Source organism: Schistocerca nitens, chromosome 2, assembly GCF_023898315.1.
Source record: "Schistocerca nitens isolate TAMUIC-IGC-003100 chromosome 2, iqSchNite1.1, whole genome shotgun sequence".
Lineage (NCBI taxonomy): Eukaryota > Metazoa > Arthropoda > Insecta > Orthoptera > Acrididae > Schistocerca > Schistocerca nitens.
In genome coordinates, this window is record NC_064615.1 from 196208006 (window position 1) to 196234613 (window position 26608).

Sequence of the window (26608 nt, forward strand, 5' to 3'; positions counted from 1 at the left end):
GGGGGAAGCGAGTTGTAGGGTGTGGGAACTAAAACGTTACTGGAGCTGGAGAAAGAGAGTAACTTACCAGATTTTCAGAGAAACGCTATCATCACATTACAAAGACGGAGTGTTGGTACACACGATCTTCCCATCACTTCTTCTAACGAGTGGAACCCAGCTGTACCAGTGACCTCACAAGTATCTCTCTGCATCCTAGTTACAGGCCTAAAATTTGAACATCGATTAATCAAAGCTTATCATGGGGGTACAGATGAAAACGAAGAGCCTTTCGTCGATAGTAATAATGGGAGGAGCAAAAATTCAAATCACTAACTGAAATGTATTCAGCATTTAGGATTTAGAGAGAAATATGGAAACTAGTATTAAGCAGCTGAAATCGGGAGGAAAGAGTGCACTAGTATTCAATGTCAGGTTTAACATGTGATCAAGCATCCGTTAGTGAAAGTTACAGGTGATATCAGGGAAGCCATTATAGTGTTCAGACGAGTGAGTGAGTGAGAGAGAGAGAGAGAGAGAGAGAGAGAGAGAGAGAGAGAAATGCGAACAGTGAGGAACAACAGTGGAGGTCGATAACGTGTTAGCTAGCCTGTAGGCCACGTTACCTCGCCATGTTACAAGCCAATTTTCAGAGGCTCTCTCTACCCTTAAAAGTGCTCGAACCCGTTTCCTTTCCGTGGCTCTGGGAGGGCGGGAACGGGACACTGAGGCCAGGCCTCGGAAGACGACCCCTGTCCTCTTTGCCCCCGACCCTTCTCTCAGGCACTTCGGAAAAAAAAATGCCTTTGAGCCAGACTTTCCCCAACATGGCGCCTACCACGACGCCCTCTTTGAGATACAGAGACCGTGCATTTATCGACAAAAGTGAGTCTGAGTGGCCTCCTATTATACCTGGCCCTCACCGTCGAAGCAACCAGCCATCGCCTCCGGTACGCCAGATCGTGTTCTTGCAGTTAAGAAGACTGCTTGGTAATGTATGTCCGCAGCACCGGCAGATTAGGGAATTTTGGTAGGTGATAATCAGAGCTCAGCAGAGCGCGCCTGTTCGTCTTTTCTTTGTTCTGTCTTGGGTGTTCATTGTCTGAGTTCTCATTATTGTAGCAGCAATTACTGTTGGGTTGGCTGAGTTTCTCTTAAGATTTGAGTTTCAAGGAATTGGCTCCACATACCACTTCGTCATAAATGTCACAATCTAGTTTATAGACAACTTCACCTTCACAGCATTTATTTGAGTATCCAAATTGATGTATTGAAAATGTTTCATGTGTTTTGTTTATTATCTTGAGTTTAGTCATAATAAATCTAATTGTTATTTTGGACAGAACTTTCATTCTGTTAATCGGTAGAGCAACCGTTTTATTTCTCACTACGTTAATGAAACTTTGCTTTATTTAATTAATTTCTGTCAAATTAAATTATTGCAGGTGCCAAACTCTTTTCTACTCCACTTGCAGGATCGATTAGTCAGTTCGCGTTTCTTCTTAATCCATGTGCAACAGCAAAAGTTGGAGTTAGAAAAGGGGGGCTTAAAGCATGATTTACATATGAAGATTCTAGAAGAATTTAGTGTTAAATACACTGCTAGCGCCGGCACCTCGCATTTTAAATAAACAGGAACATATTCGCATTTTTTCTGCTCCAATAGGTGAATTTTTCCGCTGGTTCCCTTCGTTTTCCTGCTGCAGCAGGGCGTGTAACTCATATGAAAAGAAATGCATTTGTCAGTAAAATTTAGTTAGTTTACTTATGTGATATTGAAATAACGCAAAACTAATTTTGCATCTCACACCGGATATTCTGGGCAAAGAAATTTTGCATGTGCTTCGGTACTACGACATGGGGTTCCTAGATGATAACGGAGACTCTGTACAGCATATTTCTCCATGCTATGTCACTTTATAAACTAAGTTTTCTGCTCACACTGGAATTTAACTGAGTACTTCACGTGTACAAGTAGGGTAAGTTAGAACCTCTGTATCTCGACACGGATAAAGATATGAAGAAAATTTTTAAATTGTTAGAGATCGGGATTTTAGGAATACATCGTAAAAATTACAGCCATTTGCTGTGCATAGCAGTCTTGCAATCGTTGGCTGGGTTAGGGCTCGCTGGGGTTTTTCGACGAACCGCCCATGAACTAATGGTGCCTCCGTAAGTCTCATCAAACCCATCAAATGCAAAAGATCCAACCGATCTGCTCAATTTGCCTAAGCAGGAGAAGTGTACAGTATTCTTATTGTGACCCTGTACTGCACGATAGTGACGCTAAGACTATGCTCTGATGGATATACAATGGTCCCTAGCCCGAGGGAAATACAAAGCACTTGGGCCTGCCTTTTTATCGCTAACAGAACCCGAGGTATGAGTACCGGAAAATCCCGTTTTTATGCACGGCGCTGTCGAACATACTGGTTAGCGCATGCTGTCGCATGCATACCGAAGTGGTGGCTTGCGAGGTATAGATGTAGACTTAGACTCGCGCAAACCTCTATCTATTACATTACTATGTGTCACATATCTGTCTTTGCTGCATTTTCTGTGCAAGATTTAATGGACAGGTTCGTGCGTACGAAATTGCATTCATTAGCTCATTATCTAGCCCTTTGTAAATATCTGTTGTCCTGAGCTGAGCTGCATAGAAAGAGGAGCAGTGGAAGGCATTTCGGGAATGTATTTGTCTAGCTAACGTTTTTAAATGAGCTAACATATTTAAATGAGTAACATCTCAAGATCACAGGTTAATGTAAGGCTGAGATAAGCCATTGCAAATGCGAAATGCTCGTACATTAATAGCCGGTGTAACCGTCAGAATGTTGAATGCAAGCAAGCAAACGTACATGCATTTTGTTATACAGGTGTTGGAACTCAGTTTGTGGGATAGAGTTTCACGCGTGTTGCATTTGTTGGGTCAAGACAGTGCGGCGAGGCGCGGTTTTAAATGTTACGTGAATTGTTATAGGATATTACAGGTTAGTTTGCTACCAGCGTTTACGCGGACTTTGCAAACGTAAGTATTTACGGTGTTTTTCTTCAACGCGTGCGTTTATAACAATCCACGCAACATTTAAAACCCCGCCCCGCCGCACTGTCTTGGCCGCAACACGCACGAACGCCATCCCACAAAGATCATTGTCTCTCGTCGTACTGTGCACTACACAAGTTCTACCTACCTCAGAACGGCATCTGATCACCAGCCCGTTTCTCTGCATACGTAGTTACTGTCCAGACGGCGTTAAAAGTAACATTGAAGAAAAACATCGTCAATACTTAACGTTTGCTAAGTCCGCGTACGGCCAGCCGATGTGGCCGAACGGTTCTATGCACTTCAGTCTGGAACAGCGCGACCGCTACGGTCGCAGGTTCGAATCCAGCTTCGGGCATGGATGTGTGTGATGTCCTTAGGTTAGTTAAGTGTAAGTAGTTCTAAGTTCTAGGGGACTGATGAGCTCAGATGTTAAGTCCCATAGTGCTCAGAGCCATTTGAACCAAAGTCGGCGTATACTCTGGTAGCGAACTATCCTGTAATGTATTCTAACAATTTTCGGGTGGAGGGTGATTGCATCACCGCTTTAGAAAAATGTCAAAATTCTGCAACAAGTTCTTTTATTCCTTTAGGTTCAAAATAAAACTTGCCATCCGCCCGTATTTAATTAACGAATCACATCACTGTCCAACCGGAATTATTATGCGATTTACAGTTATTACTCTGCTACAATATACGAATTTCACATTCGGTCCTTCTTCAGTGGGTTTCTAGTAAAGAAATTGCTCGCCAAATATTCTATAGACGAATATGAAACATGCCACGCGGAATTTTACAAAGGCCGAAAGTGCACACGCGGTTCTCTTTCCAACAAAACAATTCAAAAACTTCCAAACTTCACAAAACTGTCCGTAAATGCAACTGCTATTACGGCCACACAATCTAGACGCGAGAAACGAATTACTTCTTTCATTTTACACATAATAAAGACGGAAGCGTTCAACATGACCTGCACGTCCGATAGCTGACTAGCGTCTCCTCTTCAGTCTGTTTCTCTATCAGTATAACTACCTAGCACTGCGCGGGAACTGCTTAATTCTAATTGGCCGATCAAAATGACCAGCCAATCGGAACTATCCTTAGAGATTATTCTCGCGCCAAAACTGTCCTACGCCAATCACTATTCCCAGTTGCATTTACGTCATTTCAATATGCAAATATTAATATAATGTTTAACAAAACCAAACGAAAGGAAAACTAAACTTGAAATAAATTTAGAAACTAATTACTCTGCAAACGGCTATTCTGGCTGCCTCGTTACAAAATCAAGTACACTTAGACATACGTCATCAACAATGTGGTTAAAATACAACTTTCCCACGACACAGTTACGTAATGGTGTATATAATATAATATTGAAATTTTACGTACGTCGCAGATACACACTCTCACTCATTCTCATTCATTCCACAACAATTGAATTTTTATATTACAAAAATGAAAAGTAGTTAAAGTTTTTAAATGTGAAAATCCTGATTAAATAGTGCTGTCCATTGAGAGTCCTGGAAATGTTTTCTAATGATACCAAAAGATAAACTATTATACATCCTAACTGAATTTAATCTTATAAGTGTCAGTTTTTGATTTTTTAAAGTAAATTTCCCTAACTCCGAAACTACGACAGATTGAAAGCTGAAATTTTTATACAATATTCTCTTGAATAACAAAACGTAGTGTACCGGTTTTCAACTAGACTGCATTATATTTAATACAGTTTATTTAGATTCTTAGGAGTTAGAATGTACAGTTGCTCAAAGTGACAAGGATACTGCTTCTCACTGCTAGCATAGCGACAGGTGCGAATGACTCATTACTGAGACAGAAGTGGCGGTCTCCTTCACAGCCAACGGATCCAGTGCAACAGGCTGTTCTGCAAAGTAGCTTACTGCAATAAAGTTGTCTCGTATTGACTCACGACGTTACAACAGGAACGGTTAATGCTAATTGTGGACGGCGCTGGAGTTGTCCGCTTATATGCCATACGTACTTGATTGGAGAGAGATCTGGTGATTGGGCAGAGCAAAGCAACATATCGACACGCCGCAGAGTGTGTTGCGCTACAACAGCGGTATGTGGGCGAGCGTTATCCAGTTTGAAAACACACCCCTGCAGTGCTCTTCATGATTGGCAGCACAACAGGTTGAACTGCCAGACTGACGTACAAATCTACAGTAAGGGTGCGAGGGATAACAACGAGGGTGCACCTGCTGTCATACGAAATCGCGCCCCAGGCCATAACTCCAGGTGTTGGGCCAGTGTCTCTAGCACACAGACATGCTGGTGGTACGCTTTCAACTGGCCTCCTTCTGACCAACATCACTGGCACCGAGGCAGAACCAGCTCTCATCAGAAAACATGACAGTCCTCCACCCTGGCCGGCCGCTGGTGGCCGAGCGGTTCTGGCGCTACAGTCTGGAACCGCGCGACCGCTACGGTCGCAGGTTCGAATCCTGCCTCGTGCATGGATGTGTGCGTTGTCCTTAGGTTAGTTAGGTTTAAGTAGTTCTAAGTTCTAGGGGACTTACGACCTCAGCAATTGAGTCCCATAGTGCTCACAAGGGAACCTCCCCATCGCACCCCCCTCAGATTTAGTTATAAGTTGGCACAGTGGATAGGCCTTGAGAAACTGAACACAGATCAATCGAGAAAACAGGAAGAAGTTGTGTGGAACTATGAAAAAAATAAGTAAAATATGCAAACTGAGTAGTCCATGCTCAAGATAGGCAACATTAAGGACAGTACCAGCTCAATAGCGCTGTGGTCCTGTGGTTAGCGTGAGCAGCTATGGAACGAGAGGTACTTGGTTCAAGTCTTCCCTCGGGAGAAAATTTTAATTTTTTATTTTCAGACAATTATCAAAGTTCAGGCACACACACACAATCAACTTCGCTCTCCAAAGTTCCAGGACATGTTCAGATTTACTTGGACATATGCAGGATTTGACGGTGTACACACGGAAAAATTTGAAAACGTTAAAAACATATGTTTTGACAGAGCACAGGGAAAACTGTGCGACTGTGAAACTGTTGCATTCATTTGTTGCAGTTTATGAGACAAACTCTTGTGATTTCATCACTTTTTTGTGAGTGATTATCATATCCAAAAGGAAACCTAAATCGGGCAAGGTAGAAGAATCTTTTTACCCATTCGCCAAGTTTACAAGTTAGGTGGGTCGACAACATATTCCTGTCATGTGTCGTATAGAATATATCAGACGTATTTTCCTGTGGAGGAATCGGTTGACCTATTACCTTGCGATCAAATGTTTTCGGTTCCCATTGGAGAGGCACGTCCTTTCGTCTACTAATCGCACGGTTTTGCGGTGCGGTCGCGAAACATAGACACTAAACTTATTACAGTGAACAGAGACGTCAATGAACGAACAGACAGATCATAACTTTGCGAAAATAAAAAATTAAAATTTTCACTCGAGGGAAGACTTGAACCAAGGACCTCTCGTTCCACAGCTGCTCACGCTAACCACGAGACCACGGCGCTCCTGAGCTCAGACTCTCCTTGATGTTGCATATCTTTGGCATGGACTACTCAGTTTGCATATTTTACTTACTTTTTTCATAGTTCCACACAACTTCTTCCTGTTTTCTCGATTGATCTGTGTTCAGTATTTCAAGGCCTATCCACTGTGCCAACTTATAACTAAATCTGAGGGGGGTGCGGTGGTGAGGTTCCCTTGTCAGAGCCATTTGAACCATTTTTTCCTCCACCCTGCCCTCCAGTGAGCTCTCGCTTGACACCACTGAAATCACAAATGGCGGTGGTTTGGGGTCAGTGGAATGCGGGCTGCAGGGCGTCTAGCTCGGAGCTGTCCTTCAAGCAACCAATTCGTAACATTCCGTTGTGTCACTGTGGTGCCCACTACTGCTGAAATTGCTGCTGCACATCCTCTACGATGTGCCAGAGCCAAACATCGAATACGATGATCATCCCTCGTCAGAACACTGTTGCAGAAGCAACGAAAATGAATGCCAAATTCAGAAGAACGCAAAATCCTCAAGACTGGCTAATTTTCACGGAATCTCGAAATTTAGTGCGGACGTCAATGCGAGATGCTCTTAATAGTTTCCACAATAAAACATTGTCTAAAAATATGGTAGAAAACCCAAAGAGATTCTGGTCGTATGTCAAGTACACTAGTGGCAAAAAACAGTCAATACCGTCACTGCGCGATAGCGATGGAAATGTTACCGATGATGGTGCCACTAAAGCGGAGTTACTAAATACAGTTTTCCGTAATTCCTTCACGAAAGAAGACGAAGTAAATATTCCAGAATTCGAAACCAGAACAGCTGTTAGCATGAGTGACATAAAAATAGATAACTTAGGAATTGCGAAACAACTCAAATCGCTTAAGAGAGGCAAGTCTTCCGGTCCAGATGGTATACCAATCATTTGCCTTTCAGAGTATAGAGACACAATAGCGCCTTTCTTAGCAATCTTATACAACCGCTCACTTGACGAAAGGTCTGTTCCTAAAGACTTGCGCAGGTCACACCAATATTCAAAAAAGGAAATATGAGTAACCCATTGAATTACAGACCCATATCACTGACCTCAATTTGCAGTAGCATTTTGGAGCATATATTGTACTCCAACATTATGAATCACCTTGAAGAAAATGACTTACTGATACATTAAACAACACGGATTCATAAAATATCGTTCTTGTGCAACACAGATAGCTCTTTATTCCCATGAAGTAGTGAGTGCTGTCGACAAGGGATCTCAGATCGATTCCATATTCCTAGATTTCCAGAAAGCTTTTGATACAGTTCCTCACAACCGACCGTTACTCAAATTGCGTGCATGTGGAGTATCGTCTCAGTTGTGTGACTGAATTCGTGATTTCCTCTCACAGAGGCCACAGTTTCTAATGATAGACGGTAAATCATTGAGTAGAACAGAAGTGACATCTGGCGTTCTGCAAGATAGTGTCATAGGCCCTCTGCTGTTCCTGATTTACATAAATGATCTAAGAGATAATCTGAGCAGCCCCCTTAGAATGTTTGCAGATGACGCTGTAATTTACCGTCTAGTAAAATCATCAGACGATCAATTCCAATTACAAAATGATCTAGAGAGAATTTCTGTATGGTGCGAAAAGTGGCAATTGGCACTAAACAAAGAAAAGTGCGAGGTCATCCACATGGGTACTAAAAGAAATCCGATAAATTTCGGGTATACGATAAATCGCACAAACCAAGGGCTGTCAATTCGACTAAATACCTAGGAATTACAATTACGAGCAACTTAAATTGGAAATACAACATAGATAATATTGTGGGGAAGGAGAAACAAAGACTGCGCTTTGTTGGCAGAACCCTTAGAAGATGCGACAAACCCACTAAAGAACAGCCTACATTACACTTGTCCGTCCTCTGCTGTAATATTGCTGCGAAGTGTGGGATCCTTACCAGGTATGGTTGACGGAGGACATCGAAAAAGTGCAAAGAAGGACAGCTCGTTTCGTGTTATCGCGCAATAGGGGTGAGAGTGTCACTGATATGATACGCGAGTTGGGGTGGCAGTCACTGAAACAAAGGCGGTGTTCTTTGCGGCGAGATCTATTTCCGAAATTTCAATCACCAACTTTCTCTTCCGAATGCGAAAATATTTTTTTGACACCCACCTACGCAGGAAGAAATGATCATCATAATAAAATAGGAGAAATCAGAGCTTGAACGGAAAGACTTAGGTGTTCCTTTTTCCCACACACCATTCGAGAGTGAAATGGTAGAGTAGTAGTATGAAAATTGTTCGATGAACCCTCTGCCAGGCACTTAAGTGTGAATTGCAGAGTAACCACGTAGATGTACTGCCACGTGGTCTTTTGGAGCCCGGTCTTCTTGAGGCTGTACCTTCTTCTGACCACCACAGCCGCAAGCAATCACGTGCAGTGGCTACGCCCCTGCCAAGTCTGACTACACTATTGCAGAAGGAACTTCCAGCGCCTCGTAGCCCAATTACCCCATCCCATTCAGATTCAGTGAGGTGTTGATAATGGCGTCTTTGTCACCTTCAAGACATTCTTGACTAACATAAACTCACCACGACCAAAGCTCACGACCTTTACAGCGAGCATGTAAAGCAAACCTGATTTTCATCCTCATAGTGGAACTACTGGTGCCACTCTTATGCGACTGGCGTGAAATTTGAAGAGACAGCATCTTTCAGATGTAGAAACACGCCTACTAACTCCTTCTTGGTGTTGCGATATTGTGATTATTATAATACGCTCAGGGCAATCCCTTTCCTGTAAAAAAGTAATAGAAACCAGAACAGCGCCAACCATCCGGCAGGTCACTTCTACAATTAAGTACATGTTTATACTTTGTTTTCGTGACCTCACGTCCTAATACTGGCTGGCAGAGGTATGTCAGTAAACAGATTTTGAAAGACGCCAACAGATGGTTGAGGATGAATCCTGTCAATATATGAAGGGCTTGTTTCAATAGTGGTACAAGTCCATTTTTGTTCGTTCTGAGATACAGAGTCCTAAAGTTAAATGAGCGCTGAAAAATCTGCAGTTGAGATACCAGAAATATTCAAGTTCACATACTTGAATCTCATTTAACTTTAGGAATCTGTATCTCAGAACGAACAAAAATGGACTTGTGCCACTATTGAAATAAGCCCTTCATGTGTAACTGTATACGTATGTGAACAGTGATTAAATAATGTTGTCTATGGAAACTTGTTTTGACTTAATGCTTGTACCATGAACACGTCCCAGCACACGTGATCCCCGGTACTAAACTCCAGGGATGGACTGCAGCCAGTTTAATTCTTCGTTATGGATGAGACCCATCATATGGATTGGTGCCGTCATTTAATGTGTGGGGGCTCATAATTTTATTGATTCGAGACCTCAAATGAGAAGTAACGCCACAGCGTCCGTAATAAGGGTGCTTTAAGTGCGGAATAGAGTTGCGCTCTACGAAAACTACAGTTCGATAGTTTTTGTTCACTACATAAATAACATAGAAAATCATAGGATTACCGGGAGTATTGGTATAATTGATGTTGTTGTTGTTGTGGTCTTCAGTCCTGAGACTGGTTTGATGCAGCTCTCCATGCTACTCTATCCTGTGCAAGCTTCTTCATCTCCCAGTACCTGCTGCAACCTACATCCTTCTGAATCTGCTTAGTGTATTCATCTCTTGGTCTCCCTTTACGATTTTTACTCTCCATGCTGCCCTCCAATACTAAATTGGTGATCCCTCGATGTCTCAGAACATGTCCTGCCAACCGATCCCTTCTTCTAGTCAAGTTGTGCCACAAGCTCCTCCTCTCCCTAATTCTATTTAATACCTCCTCATAAGTTATGTGATCTACCCATCCAATCTTCAGCATTCTTCTGTAGCACCGCATTTCGAAAGCTTCTATTCTCTTCTTGTCTAAGCTGTTTATTGTCCACGTTTCACTTCCATACGTGGCTACACTCCATACAAATACTTTCAGAAACGACTTCCTGACACTTAAATCTATACCCGATGTTAACAAATTTCTCTTCTTCAAAAACGCTTTCCTTGCCATTGCCAGTCTACATTTTATATCCTCTCTACTTCGACCATCATCAGTTATTTTGCTCCCCAAATAGCAAAACTCCTTTACTACTTTAAGTGTCTCATTTCCTAATCTAATTCCCTCAGCATCCCCCGACTTAATTCGACTACATTCCATTATCCTCGTTTTGCTTTTGTTGATGTTCATCTTATACCCTCCTTTCAAGACACTGTCCATTCCATTCAACTGCTCTTCCAAGTCCTTTGCTGTCTCTGACAGAATTACAATGTCATCGGCGAACCTCAAAGTTTTTATTTCTTCTCCGTGGATTTTAATACCTACTCCGAACTTTTCTTTTGTTTCCTTTATTGCTTGCTCAATATACAGATTGAATAGCATCGGGGAGGGGCTACAACCCTGTCTCACGCCCTTCCCAACCACTGCTTCCCTTTCATGCCCCTCGACTCTTAAAACTGCCATCTGCTTTCTGTACAAATTGTAAATAGCCTTTCGATCTCTGTATTTTACCCCTGCCACCTTCAGAATTTGAAAGAGAGTATTCCAGTCAACATTGTCAAAATCTTTCTCTAAGTCTACAAATGCTAGAAACGTAGGTTTGCATTTCCTTAATCTTTCTTCTAAGATAAGTCGTAGGGTCAGTATTGCCTCACGTGTTCCAACATATGTACGGAATCCAAACTGATCTTCCCCGAGGTCGGCTTCTATCAGTTTTTTCCATTCGTCTGTAAAGAATTCGCGTTAGTATTTTGCAGCTGTGACTTATTAAAGTGGTAGTTCGGTAATTTTCACATCTGTCAACACCTGCTTTCTTTGGGATTGGGATTATTATATTCTTCTTGAAGTCTGAGGGTATTTCGCCTGTCTCATACATCTTGCTCACCAGATGGTAGAGTTTTGTCAGGACTGGCTCTCCCAAGTTTGTCAGTAGTTCTAATGGAATGTTGTCTGCCCGGGGGCCTTGTTTCGACTCAGGTCTTTCAGTGCTCTGTCAAACTCTTCACGCAATATCATATCTCGCATTTCATCTTCATCTACATCCTCTTCCATTTCCATAATATTGTCCTCAAGTACATCGCCCTTGTATAGGCCCTGTATATACTCCTTAAACCTTTCTGCTTTCCCTTCTTTGCTTAGAACTGGGTTTCCATCTGAGCTCTTGATATTCATGCAAGTGGTTCTCCTTTCTCCAAAGGTGTCTTTAATTTTCCTGTAGGCAGTATCAATCTTACCCCTAGTGAGATAAGCCTCTAATGCGTAATAGAGAAAATGAGGGGCAACGACTCCTATTTGTGTTTTGGTTGTTTATTTTGCACATAATTAGAACCGCACATAAATCAGTGTCAGCCCGTTACGTATTTTATTTTGTCACAGCATGTAAATTGCACTTTATAAGCAATAAAAAAAAATGTTGATCGGTAAAGTGTGCGCTTTTATGGAACCGAAGCAGTTACTTCTGATGCAAGTACAGTTTACATGCACAAAGCCGGCCGGGGTGGCCGAGCGGTTCTAGGCGCTACAGTCTGGAACCGCGCGACTGCTACGGTCGCAGGTTCGAATCCTGCCTCGGGCATGGATGTGTGTGATGTCCTTAGGTTAGTTAGGTTTAAGTAGTTCTAAGTTCTAGGGGACTGATGACCTTAGAAGGTAAGTCCCATAGCGCTCAGAGCCATTTGAGCCATTTGAACATGCACAAACATAAAAAATATGTTCAATTGTTGTTGTTCTGTACTCAACAAAAAGTTCATCGTGTTCGAAGACAAGAGTTTCCTCTTATTATTGATAAATGCTAAAGCTGATCATGAATAACGGAAACATGTTTTATTTAAGTTTGATGAAGTATTAAAGCGATGTTTGACATATTTTTAGCGGTTTTTTATTTTAACTATTTGTTGGGAAAATTGCGTTTTCCAGCGGTAAATGATAAATCTGTATTTTCTTTATTTTTACTAGAACATCCCTCGGTTTAACGTTACAGATAAACCATTTTCGAATGAAACACTGACAATTGCAGTTTTACTTTAAATATTGTTTATTCTTAAGAACAGACAGGAGGATAACTGATCGTATGTAGGAAAAAATGTTCCGTATGGTGCCCGGCTGTTTATACAGGGTGTTCCACAATTCATATTGCACACTTTTAGAGGCTGTAGAGACGACTCAGTAGATCAAGTTTTACGTAGGAACCCTTGTCCGGCTTTACATAGGAACCCATGTCCGGAGATGTCATCCAACGACGCTACAGATCATTAAAGATACAGGCGCCGGCACCTGTAAGTACATACAGGGTAATTGCGTGATGATGATAGAACCATTCTGGGACGACGGAGAAGGGAAAATGTATCAAATGGTTCAAATGGCTCTGAGCACTATGGGACTCAACTGCTGTGGTCATAAGTCCCCTAGAACTTAGAACCACTTAAACCTAACTAACCTAAGGACATCACACACATCCATGCCCGAAGCAGGATTCGAACCTGCGACCGTAGCGGTCGTGCGGTTCCAGACTGAAGCGCCTTTAACCGCGCGGCCACTCCGGCCGGCGGAAAATGTATCAATTTGAGGTAAGGGGTCCCTGTACCGAAAACGAACGAGTCGAAAGTTATAAGCGGAAACCGTTCTGATACCTCTGACAGTGGAATACGTGTTCTCGTACTGTTGTTGCTAAGATTGTAGGGTAGGCAACTTTCAGAGTTGCTAGTATGGACCAAAACAAGAAAATAAGGCTGGTAAACATGGGCTCTTAAACGCATACGTTAAGAGTTACAAGCACTTGCTAAATAGAGGAGATGTTTGACAGTAACAAAGATGAACAAGTGCTCATAGCCCCTCAAGTATGCATTTTAGAGCCCATGTTTACATCTCATTTTTTTCCTTGTTTTGGTCCGTTCTACTACCTCTGAAAGTTGCCTACAGTACAGTCTCAACAACAACAGGAGCATTACATGTATTCCACTGTCAGAGGTATGACAACGGTTTTCGCTTGCAACTTTCGATTCATTTCCATTACCGAAACCCTTACCTCAAACTGAAACATTTATCCTTCTCCATCATCCTAGGGAGTCTGTAGGATCTTTCTGGACATGGGTTCCCATCTAAAACTTGATCGACTAAGTCTGCTCTACAACCTCTAGAAGCTTGCAACGCGAGTTGTGAAACACCCTGTATATCCTCACTCAGTTTCTAGACGGTTCACCACATCCTGTTCGTATGATATCTGGTAAGACACCGATTGCATACGTAAAGAAAGCGGCCGTTATAACGCCCAAAAGGTATGCAGCAGACAGAACGTAAAGGTAATGCGGGTGTAATCTTAACTCATCTACATCTACAAATATATTCCGGCAGCCACCAAGCGGTGTGTGGCTGAGGGCACAATTCGCGCCAACATCAGATTCCCTCCCCCCCCCCCCCCCCCCCTCCTCTGTTCCACTCACGGATCGCGCGAGGGAAAAACGACTGTGTGAACGCCTCAATACGAGCGCTTATTTCCCTTATCTTTGAATGGTGATCATTGTGCGATTTGAAAGCTGGTGGTAATAATATATGCTCTACGTCTTCGGTGAAGATCGGATTTCGGAATTTAGTGAGCAGCCCCTTCTGTTTAGCGCACCGTCTATCTGCAAGTGTGTCCCACTTCAAACTTTCTATGAGATTTGTAACGCTCTCGCGATGCGTAAACGTGCCAGTCACGAATCTTGCCGCTCTTCTTTGGACCTTTTCAATGTCTTGAATGAGACCCAACTGGTAAGGGACCCATACAGACGAACGATACTGGACGAACTAACGTATTGTAAGCTATTTCCTTTGTTGAAGGACAGCATCGCTTCAGGATTCTATGAATAAACCACAATCTAGAGTTCGCCTTACCCGCTACTTCTGTAATCTGATCATTCCATTTGAGATCATTTCGAATAGCAGACCAAGACTGGATGAACTAACGTATTGTAAGCTATTTCCTTTGTTGAAGGACTGCATGGCTTCGGGATTCTACCAATAAACCGCAGTGCCCGCATCTCGTGGTCGTGCGGTAGCGTTCTCGCTTCCCACGCCCGGGTTCCCGGGTTCGATTCCCGGCGGGGTCAGGGATTTTCTCTGCCTCGTGATGGCTGGGTGTTGTGTGCTGTCCTTAGGTTAGTTAGGTTTAAGTAGTTCTAAGTTCTAGGGGACTGATGACCATAGATGTTAAGTCCCATAGTGCTCAGAGCCATTAAACCGCAGTGTAGAGTTCGCCTTACCCGTTACTTGTGTTATCTGATCATTCCATTTGAGATCATTTCGAATAGTCACACCCAGATACTTGACGGACGTTACCGCTTCCAAAGCTAGTAGTAAAACTACCGTAGCCAGCGCTTACTTACGGTAGCCTACGGTAGTTTTATAAGTCTGGTGCTGAGCTCTGTACTTCATTGTCGACCCTGCTTTCGAGACCAAACAGCGAGGTCAGCGGTCTCATCGGATTAGTGAAGAATGGGGAAGGAAGTCTGCCGTGCCCTTTCAAAGGAACCATCCGGGCAATTGCCTGAACCGATTTAGGGAAATCACGGAAAACCTAAATCAGGATGGCCGGACGCGGGATTGAACCGTCGTCCTCCCCTGGACTCGCATTCGGGAGGACGATAGTTCAATCTCGCATCCGCCCATCCTGATTTAGGTTTTCCGTGATTTCCATAAATCGGTTCAGGCAATTGCCCGGATGGTTCCTTTGATAGGGCACGGCAGACTTCCTTCACTATTCTTCCCTAATCCGATGAGACCGCTGACCTCGCTGTTTGGTCTCCTCCACAAAATCAACCCAGTCAACCTGCTTTCGAATCTGGACTCGACTGTGGAGTACGGTTACGACCGCGCCAGCAGTGCTGTCAGATCGCAGTAGAGTACGTTGTGAGTGTTGGTGTTACAGAGGAGCTGGACGGGAACGCGTTCTCGCCCGTGGCCGGCGAGGGCCGCGACGGGCAGCCCGTGTTCCTGCCGCCTGCCCTGCAGGGCCGCAGCCGGCGGCTGTACCGCGTCAACCGCTTCAACCTGGTCGCCTCCGACCGCATCCCGCTCAACAGGTCGCTGCCCGACGTCCGCAGCAAGAGGTCAGTCGCGCGGCCACCGGCCAACCGCTGTGCTCCACTACCACGACGCGCTCGCTTTGCTCGTCTGTACGGAACCCTCACGATCCGTTTCATTTACACTAAACTAAAAAGGTATTGTAAAATCGTCTTTGCAACAGCAGGAAATTATCTATTTTCCTCACCACTCACGTTTCATTTTGTGATCTCTCCGGTTTTCTCGGCGCGATTTCTCGGTGCTTCAAATGTTCTGCCGAGTTGTTGCTTCCATTAAAAGCATAAAACGAAGTGTGGCTGTAAGATAACGGTACTATTGTTTTAAAACATTGTATTTCAAAAACACATATACTTAGTGAATATTGAGTTGGTTCCTGGAGGAACATAGACATACTAATAACTTGAATACACAGTATTAACGTTCCACAATAATATTTAATACACTAGACTCTCCTGATAACGACGTCCTCCTGAGTAGTCCCCGCCCGGAAATCCGAATGGGGGATTATTTTACCTCCGGATTATTTTACCCAAGAGGACGCCATCATCATTTAACCATACAGTAAAACTGTATGCCCTTGGGAAAAATTACGGCTGTAGTTACCCCCTTGCTTTCAGTCGTTCGCAGTACCAGCACAGCAACATTCCATTAGAACTACTGATAGCTTTGGGAGTGCCAGCCCTGACAAAACTCTACCATCTGGTGAGCAAGATGTGTGAGACAGGCGAAATACCCTCAGACTTCAAGAAGAATATAATTATTCCAATCCCAAAGAAAGCAGGTGCTGACAGATATGAAAATTATCGAACTATCAGTTTAATAAGTCAGGGGCTGTAAAATACTAACGCGAATTCTTTAGAGACGAATGGAGAAACGGGTAGAAGCCGACCTCGGGGAAGATCAGTTTGGATTCCGTAGAAATGTTGGAACATGTGAGGCAATACTGAGCCTACGACTTATCTTAGAAGATAGATTAAGGAAGGCAAACCTACGTTCTTAGCATTTGTAGACTTAGAGAAAGCTTTTGGCAGTGTTGACTGGAATACTCTCTTTCAAATTCTGAAGGTGGCAGGGGTAAAATACAGGGAGCGAAAGGATATTTACAACTTGTACAGAAACCAAATGGCAGTTATAAGAGTCGAGGGACATGAAAGGGAAGCAGTGGTTGTGAAGGGAGTAAGACAGGGTTGTAGCCTCTCCCCAATGTCATTCAATCTGTATATTGAGCAAGCAGAAAAGGAAACAAAAGAAAAATTCGGAGTAGGTATTAAAATCCATAGAGAAGAAATAAAAACTTTGAGGTTCGCCGATGACATTGTAATTCTGCCGGAGACAGCAAAGGACCTGGAAGAGCAGTTGAACGCAATGGGCAGTGTCTTGAAAGGAGGATACAAGATGAACATCAACAAAAGCAAAACGAGGATAATGGAATGTATTCGAATTATATCGGGTGATGCTGAGGGAATTAGATTAGGAAATGAGACACTTAAAGTAGTAAATGAGTTTTGCTATTTGGGGAACAAAATAACTGATGATGGTCAAAGTAGAGTGGATATAGAATGTAGACTGGCAATGGCAAGGAAAGCGTTCTCGAAGAAGAGAAATTTATGAACGTCGAGTATAGATTTAAGTGTCAGGAAGTCGTTTCTGAAAGTATTTGTATGGAGTGTAGCCATGTATGGAGATGAAACATGGACGATAAATAGTTTGGACAAGAAGAATGCTGAAGATTGGATGGGTAGATCACATAACTAATGAGGAGATATTGAATAGAATGGGGAGAAGAGGAGTTTGTGGCACAACTTGACCAGAAGAAGGGATCGGTTGGTAGGACATGTTCTGAGGCATCAAGGGATCACCAGTTTAGTATTGGAGGGCAGCGTGGATGGTAAAAATCGTAGAGGGAGACCAAGAGATGAATTCGCTTAGGAGATTCGGAAGGATGTAGGTTGCAGTAGGTACTTGGAGATGAAGAAGCTTGCACAGTATAGAGTAGCATGGAGAGCTGCATCAAACCAGACTCTGAACTGAAGACCACAACAACAACAACAACAACAACAACAACACTAGACTCCCGTTAATCCGGCCCTCAGTAGTCCGGCCTCTCAGTAACACGGCGTACATCCAAAAACACGTGCACAGTGAATTATCGTGCGCAATAGTGCTTAAACAATGCTTTATACACTATACTTGAAATTGTAGCTTTCTTTACAGATCGGAATAATGTCTTCTAAAAAGAAACGCATTACGCTAGGCCTCAAGCAGAAACTCGAAATTTTAGATAAGTTAAATAGAGGTTCTTCGCAGAAAGCCATTGCTGCTGAGTTCAATGATGGACGAGCAACTATTTATATCAAAAATGAAGATGATGATATTCGACAGTACTCAACACAAATGGATAGTGAGTTGGAAAAACGGAAGGTTATGCGAAATAGCGAGAATGAAGAATTGGACGTAGCTGTTTATAGATGGTCCATACAACAACGCAGTATAGGAATTCCAGTCAGTGGCCCGATTGCAAAGGAAAAAGCAGCTGCATTTAACAAAAAACTTGGCGGTCATGGACTGTGCGGCTGGTCCCGGCGGAGGTTCGAGTCCTCCCTCGGGCATGGGAGTGTGTGTGTGTGTGTGTTTGTCCTTAGGATAATTTAGGTTAAGTAGTTTGTAAGCTTAGGGTCTGATGACCTTAGCATAAGATTTCACACACATTTGAACATCTGAAAAACTTGGCGGTAGTAACTTGTTTGCAGCGAGCGAATGTTGGCCATCAGACTGGTAAAACGACATGGCATTCAGCAGCTGACTGTCACTGGGAAATTCATTCAACTAACGATAAGGATGCTGATGAGTTTGTAAGCAAGATACGGAAGATAACAGAGGAAGAAGATTTAACCGCTGATGCCATGTGTAATGCTGATTAAACAGATATCTTTTACAAGATGTTTCCTTCGAAAGCATTAGCTGCCAAGAACGAGCTCGTGGTTACAAGCAACAGAAACAGCGCTCAACATTAATGGCGTATTGTAATGCAAATGGGAGTCCTAAATTACCGCTTACGGTGATTGGAAAATCCCAGCATCCACGTTGTTTTCAACACACTGATATAAAATTGTGGCCATCCATTGATGCCGAGTTGGATCCAGTAGTGAGTGACAGCGATGAGCCAGTCAATTCGGAATTATCAATTACTTTGTACACTGATGGGTTCCACAACCTACCAGGCGGAGAAGAAATTGATGATAGTGTTGCTAAGCAGCTGTATGAGGAAAACTGTGATACGGACAAAACTTTAACAGATGAAGAAATAATCAAAAGCGTGCAAGAAAGTAATGATGAAAGTGATGAATAGGAGGACACAGGAGGAGAGAGCATGAAGATTTCTCACACTGCTGGTCCTGAAGCTGCCGAGGTCTTCCTGGAGCACATCATGCAACAACCAGATACATGCACTACAGATGTAATGTTTGTAAGCGGTTGCGTGATACAGCATGCCACCGCCGCGTATCATCATTGCGACAGTTAAAAGTTAGGGATATGTTTCATAGTGAGTGATAGTTATATACAGTATGCACTTCAGGACCAAGTTTTCTTTGAAAATTAATGTATTTTTGGATTTAATGAATTATGTCCTCTGTTTTAAAATTGTATCAAATTGTTCAAATGGCTCTGAGCACTATAGGAATTAACTGCTGAGGTCATCAGTCCCCTAGAACTTAGAACTGCTTAAACCTAACTAACCTAAGGACACCACACACATTCATGCCCGAGGCAGGATTCGAACCTGCGACCGTAGCGGTCGCGCCGTTCCAGACTGTAGCGCCTAGAACCGCTCGGCCACCCCGGCCGGCTTGAAATTGTATCCCTCAGTTTAATAAAGTACAGTACACTCTATGCCGTAGTTTTCAAAATAAATAAAAACAAAATAAAAGAATAAAATAAATTTCAGACACTCAATAATCCGGCACTCCTGTTAATCCGACACCCGTATGTGCCAGGAATGGCCGAATTAGCGAGAGTCTAGTGTAGTTCTTTGTAAGCCGGTTTCGGCTTCTTACGACATCGTCAGATAACTTAGTAGAAACAAACAGTTCACACGAGTTCAGCGAGAATTCATAGCTGTACAAAGACTGTTGTACAAAGATATCTGATACTGTATAGCTATATCGATACAAAACACAAGCACAATGTAGTACCTAAAGAGACTCTGAACAAACACACTGAAGAGCAAAAGAAACTGGTGCACCTGCCTAGTATAGTGTTGGGTCCCCGTGACATACAGAAGGGTCGCAAGACAACGTGCCATGGACTCGACTGAAGTCTGATGTAGTGCTGGAGGCAATAGACAGCATGAATCCTGCAGGGTTGTCCATAAATCCGTAAGAGAACGAGGGGGTGGAAATTTCTTCTGAACAAAATGTTGCAAGGCATCCCAGATACGCTAAATAATGTTCATTTCTGGGGAGTTTGGTGGTCAGCGGAAGAGTCTAAACTCAGAAGAGTGTGGGGTGTCGCATTGTGCTGCTGGAATTGCCCAAGTCCGTCGGAATGCACAATGGGCATAAATGGATGCAGGTGATCATACTGGCTGCTTAGGTACATGTCACCTGTCAGAGTCATCACTCCAATTGTACACGCCACACACCATTACAGAGCCTCCACCAGCTTTAACAGCCCCTGCTGACATGCAGGGGGCATGGACTCAAGAGGTTGTCTCCATACCCGAACGCGTCCATCCCCTCGATACAATCTGAAACGAGACTTGTCCGACCAGGCAACATTTTTATAGTCCAATGTCTGTGATGACGGGCCCAGGCGAGGCGTAAAGCTTTACGCCGTGCAGTCATCAAGGGTACACGAGTGGCCCTTAATCTCCGAAACTCCATATCGATGATGTTTCGTTGAATGGTTCGCATACTGACACTTATTGATGGCCCAGCATTGAAACCTGCAGCGATTTGCCGAAGGGTTGCACTTCTGTCACGTTGAACGATTTTCTTCAGTCGTCTTTGGTCCCGTTCTTGCAGCGATGTCGGAGATTTGATGTTGTACCGGATTCCTGATATTGGTCGTACGGGAAAATCCCCACTTCCTCGCTACCTCGGGAATGCTGTGTCCCATCGCTTGTGCGCACACTGTAACACTACGTTCAAACTCCCTTAAATCTTCATAACATGCCTAACAATTGCAACAGATATTTGTCGTCGTACATAGGCGTTGCCGACCGCAGTCCCGTATTCTACCTGTTTACATACGCTATTTGTGCAGGAAATTCCACCCGTCACACTTCCCTCCAGTACTAGATTGGTGATCCCTTGATGCCACGATGTTAACAAACTACTTCAGAAACGGTTTTCTTGCCACTGTCAATCTACGTTTTATATCCTATTACTTCGACCATCATCAGATATTTTTCTGACCAAATAGCAAAACGCATCTACTACTTCAAGAGTCTCATCTCTTAATCTAATTCCCTCAACATCACCTGATTTAATTCGACTACATTCCATTATCCTCATTTTGCTTTTGTTGATGTTCATATTATATCCTCCTTTCAAGACACTGTCCATTCCGTTCAACTACTCCTCCAAGTCCTTTGCTGTCTCTGACAGAATTACAATGACATCGGCAAACCTCAAGGTTTTTATTTCTTCTCCTTGGAGTTTAATTCCTACTCCGAATTGTTCTTTTGTTTCCTTTACTCCTTGTTCAAAACACAAATTGAATAACATCAGGGATATGCTACAACCCTGTCTCACTCCCTTCTCCATCGTTGCTTCCCTTCCGTGCCCCTCGACTCTTAGAACTGCCATCTGGTTTCTCTACAAATGGTAAATAGCCTTTCTCTCCCTGTATTTTACCCCTGCTACCTTTAAAATCTGAAAGAGAGTATTCCAGTCAACATTGTCAAAAGTTTTCTCTAAGTCTACAAATGCTAAAAACGTAGATCTGCCTTGCCTTAATCTATCTTATAAGTCGTAGGGTCAGTATTGCCTTGTGTGCCGCTATTTCTACGGAAAGCAAACTTATCTTCCTCGAGGTCGGCTTATACCAGTTTTTTCATTCTTCTTTATATGATTCGTGTTGATATTTTGCAACAGTGACTTGTTAAACTGATAGTTCGGTAATTTTCACACCTGTCAGCACCTGCGTTCTTTGGAATTATTATATTTTTCTTGAAGTCTGAGGGTATTTCGCCTGTCTCATACTTCTTGATCACCAGATGGAAGGGTTTTATCATGGCTGGCTCTCCCAAGGCTATCAGTAGCTCAGTCAAAATGTTGTCTACTCCCGGGGCCTTGTTTCGACTTAGGTCTTTCAATACTTTGTCAGAATCTTCGCACAATATCATATCTCCCATTTCATCTTCATCTACGTCCTCTTTCATTTCGATAATGTTGCCCTTAAGTACATCTCCCTTACTCCTTCCACCTTTCCCTTTTTTGCTTAGGGCTGGTTTTACATCTCCGGTCTTGATATTCAAACAGGTGGTTCCCTTTTCTCCAAAGGTCTCTCTAATTCTCCTGTAGGCATCATCTATCTTACCCCCTAGTGATATATGGTTCTACAACCTTACATTTGTCCTGTAGCCATCCCTGCTTAGCCATTTTTTCACTTCTTGTCGATCTCATTTTTTAGACTTTTATACTCCCTTTCACCTGTTTCAGTTATTGCTTTTTTATATTTTCTCCTCACATTTATTAAATTTAATATCTCTTGTGTTACCCAAGGATTTCTACTAGGCCTCGACTTTTTACCCACTTGATCTTCTGCTGCCTTCACTATTTCATCTCTCAAAGCTACCCATTCTTCTTCTTCTTCTTCTTCTTCTGTATACCTTCCCCCTGTCTTGTCAATCGTTCCTTAATGCTCCCTCTGAAACCCTCTACAAACTCTAGTTCTTTCAGTTTAGCTATGATTTAGTTATGCTCTCTGTAAAATTCTACCAGGTGGCTGCCTCTATCATTTCTTACCCCCATTGCATATTCACCTACTACGTTTCCTTCTCTTCCTATTCCTATTCCTACTATCGAATTCCAGTCACCCATGACTATTAAATTTTAGTCTCCCTTCACTATCTGAATAATTTCTTTTATTTCATCATACATTTCATCAATCTCTTCGTCATCTACGGAGCTAATTGGCATATAAACTTGTACTGCTGTAGTAGGCATGGGCTTCGTGTCTATCTTGGCCTAATAATTCGTTCACTATGCTGTTTGTAGTAGCTTACCCGCACTCATATTTTTTTATTCATTATTAAACCTACTCCTGCATTACCCCTATCTGATTTTGTATTTATAACCCTGTATTCGCCTGACTAGAAGTCGTGTTTCTCCTGCCACCGAAATTCACGAATTCCCACTATATCTAACTTTACCCCCTCCATTTCCCTTTTTAAATTTTCTAACTTACCTTGCCGATTAAGGGATCTGACATTCCACGCTCCGATCCGTAGAACGCCAGTTTTCTTTCTCCTGATAATGATGTCCTCTTGAGTAGTCCCCGCCCGGAGATCCGAATGGGGGACTATTTTACCTCCGGAATATTTTACCCAAGAGGACGCCACCATTATTTAACCATACAGCAGGGCTGCATGCCCTCGGGAAAAAAATACGGCTGTAGTTTTCCCCTTGCTTTCATCCGTTCGCAGTTCCAGCACAGCAATGCCATTTTGATTGATGGTACAAGGCCATACCAGTCAATGATCCAGACTGTTGACCCCCTCTTCAGGAACCACACGTCTGTCTGGCCTCTCAACAGATACCCTTCCGTTGTGATTGCACCTACGGTACGGCTATCTGTATTGCTGAGGCATGCAAGCCTCCCCACCAACGGTAAGGTCCATGATTCATTACTTTGGCTTGTGCATTCACATAGTTTAATATTTGAATATTTTGTAACACAAAATTTATTTGTTCAGAGTCTCTCCTAGTATTACGTTATGATTGTGTTTTGTATCGACATAGTCGTAAAATGTCAATACGTATCTTTCTCTTACAATCTTTGTAAAGTTGCGAATTCTCGCTGAAGTTGTGTGGACTATCTGTTTAGCGATACGTTCTCTGACGATGGCCCACAAAGACCGATTCAACTTACTATTAAATAAATATAATTGTGTAACATTAGTACTGTTTATTCAAGTTATTAATAGATACATATTAAGTTATTGTCGTCTTCAGTATACTCCCCTCTTCTAACCCTATGTGTGGCAGAGCGGTTCTAGGCGCTACAGCTTGGAATCGCGCGGCCGCTGCGGTCGCAGGTTCGAACTCTGCCTCGGGCATGGATGCGTGTATGATTTCCTTTGGTTAGTTAAGTGTAAGTAGTTCTAAGTTTTAGGGGACTGATGACCTCAGAAGTTAAGTCCCATTGTGCTCAGAGCAATTTGAACCATTTTTTTTCTAATCCTACAACGCTCCATGCGAATTTTGCATTGATGGAAACAGTGGTGGAATTCTTCCTCTGTCTGTACATTAATGAGGCGTGCGGCTTTTTCTTTGACTGCTTCCATGGACTGAAACCTTGTTTATTTTAATGCAGATGTGACCTTGGGGAATAGATAAGACACATGGAGTCACATGATGCTAGGTCAGACAAATAATGCGGGTGGTCTAAGAATGGGACGCTGTACTTCCACAGAAACCTCTTACCAGACAATGCGTTGTGAGCCGGTGGATTGTCTTGAGGCAGAACGCATGACTTTCTCTTCCACAATGCGAGTCGTTTTCTTCTTATTTTCGCATGGAATTTGAGCAAGAACCTAAAGATGTTAATGCTGATTAACAGTTTCACCTACAGGAACCCAGTGAAGACACACAATTGTATGACTATTGAAAAAAAATCATCATCGCTTTGAATCTTGACTCGCACATTCGGACTATTTTGGCTTTGGCGAAGTGGAGCCCTTCAAATGCATGGATTGGCGCCTAGTTTCTGGATCATTTGAAAAACCGAGATTCGTCACATGTTATCACTGTTTCCAAGAAATTAGGATCGCTTTCAATTGTATCCGAAGTGTCAGTACAGACATTTTCACGAGTACCTTTTTCTTCGAATGTGAGAATTGTCAGCTCCAGTTTCGCACACCCTTCTCTCATTTTAAACTGAACATGTAAAATTTGCCACAGTTTCTGCAACCGATCGAATACGCAACCGACAGTCATATCGAATTATATAACCTACTTTTTCGATACTTTTATCCGTTTTTTTTTATATTAAAGGGCGTCCCGGGCCTGAGTGATCGTCAACGGCTTCTCGGCCGACTTGGAAACGCTTGAACCGTCCAGAAACTCGCGTACATGATAAACGGCCTTCGCTATACAAATCTTTTAGTAAAAGTTAGGTTTCAGGAGCATTTTTTCCAAGTTTCTTGTTAAACTTCAAGTCATATCGTTGTTCTATTATTACACTTACCATTTTTTCCGACAAAACAAGATAACAGCTCTTGCAGAAACGAAGAACACGGCCACACTGATTTGTCCACATGCACCAGAGATGGCGCATTCGGCTGAGAAGACATTAAACTTCACAATTATTGGTCGGTAATCTCTGACGCATGCGTACTTGCTGTGTGACAGCATCAGTTCCGTTGTTTTATAGCCACACCTCGTATTTCGACGACCGACCCAGGCGCCATACTCAGGTGCTGCGAGTTTTGTGGTTGGGTTTACTCGCCATCTCCACCCCAACCAGACTATTGTTAGTCTCACGCCACTATTTATAGCCGAGTTCGATTCCCCACCCTTATTATACCATTTGCGGCTCTTTTTTGTTTTTCAGGGCTCGCACTGATATTCCGCGGAACACAAATTCCCTCAGTGATTTCCAACTTACTTTATTAAAATCTCTCTGGCGTCACATCCGCCAGAGTCGGAAAACACTGAGAGAATTTGCACTCCTCGAAATATCAGTGCAAGCCCTGAAAAACAAGAGCCCCAAAGTGGCATAATGATCGTGAGGAATCGAACTCGGCTATAAATAGCGGCATGAGACCAACAATAGTTCACAATCTGATTGGAGTCCGGGCAGCGAGTAGACGTAACCGCAGCACCTTTCGCGCTCCAATATTTTTTCTGTACACTGGTTTACTTTGGTTAATTGTGTGTTGCAAACGAATGAGATTAATCATTATTATTATACTGGAACTGGCTTGTTATTAAATGAACAGTTTTGTTACTGTAACTCAACAGAATGCACGACATATCCGTCTCTGCTACAATTATCGTAAAAATGTTCTGAAATTATTTCTGTTATCAAAAATAATGAAGTTAACGTACGCAATGCTTAAAGAACCTCAAACTTTGCAGTGGATTTTTCATGAACATTAATTATTAATCAGTGCCACGGCTAGTACTCGAGCATGAGAATATCATTATTAACCAGAAAATAATTTTTCTGTAACATTTACCAGGCCAGAATTTTTGCACAGCAAGATTTCCTCTTGAAACATGAAAGTATTTTAACTTTGTCACTGTTAAAGTATACAATATTAGCAGCCCGCGTCCGCCTGTGAAACAACGTAAAATCTGCTGCTTTGTAGTCCGATCTCGAACTGCTGTAAGAAACAATTTTAAATTCACTTTTTACCTGACCGCTTATTGCGGTATGATCGCCCTTATTATCAGATTTGAACCTGCCGCGACGGCTCGCTCTGCCGTGTCACAGCTCTGCACCACGAACACTGCTTAAAAGGCTGAAAATGTCTTAAATAAATGGGTAAAAAACCAGGCGAGCTTTCTAATAATACCATGCGAGTCCTCATTAAACAACTATATTTAAAACTCGAATAATAACAACTTGAGACACCTTTCTTTATAATCAGCGCCTAATGGCGTCCTGCTTACAATCTTGACAAATGAAAGCTACCTATGCGTTAAAGATAGCGTCACAGGTTCCTCGTCTCTACGTGTCTCCAAGAAGACGACAACGACATTATTATTCTTACACTACTATTTATACAGGGTG

At 42.7% G+C, this 26608-nt stretch overlaps 1 protein-coding gene across 1 annotated transcript in view; it reads left to right on the forward strand.

Moving 5' to 3' along the window:
- Window positions 1–26608, forward strand: part of LOC126234319 (polypeptide N-acetylgalactosaminyltransferase 1-like) — a 402153-nt gene that overhangs the window by 208136 nt on the left and 167409 nt on the right. The window contains exon 4 of the mRNA XM_049943004.1: window positions 15489–15669. Coding sequence (XP_049798961.1) covers window positions 15489–15669 — 181 coding nt within the window. The remainder of the gene's footprint in view (window positions 1–15488; window positions 15670–26608) is intronic.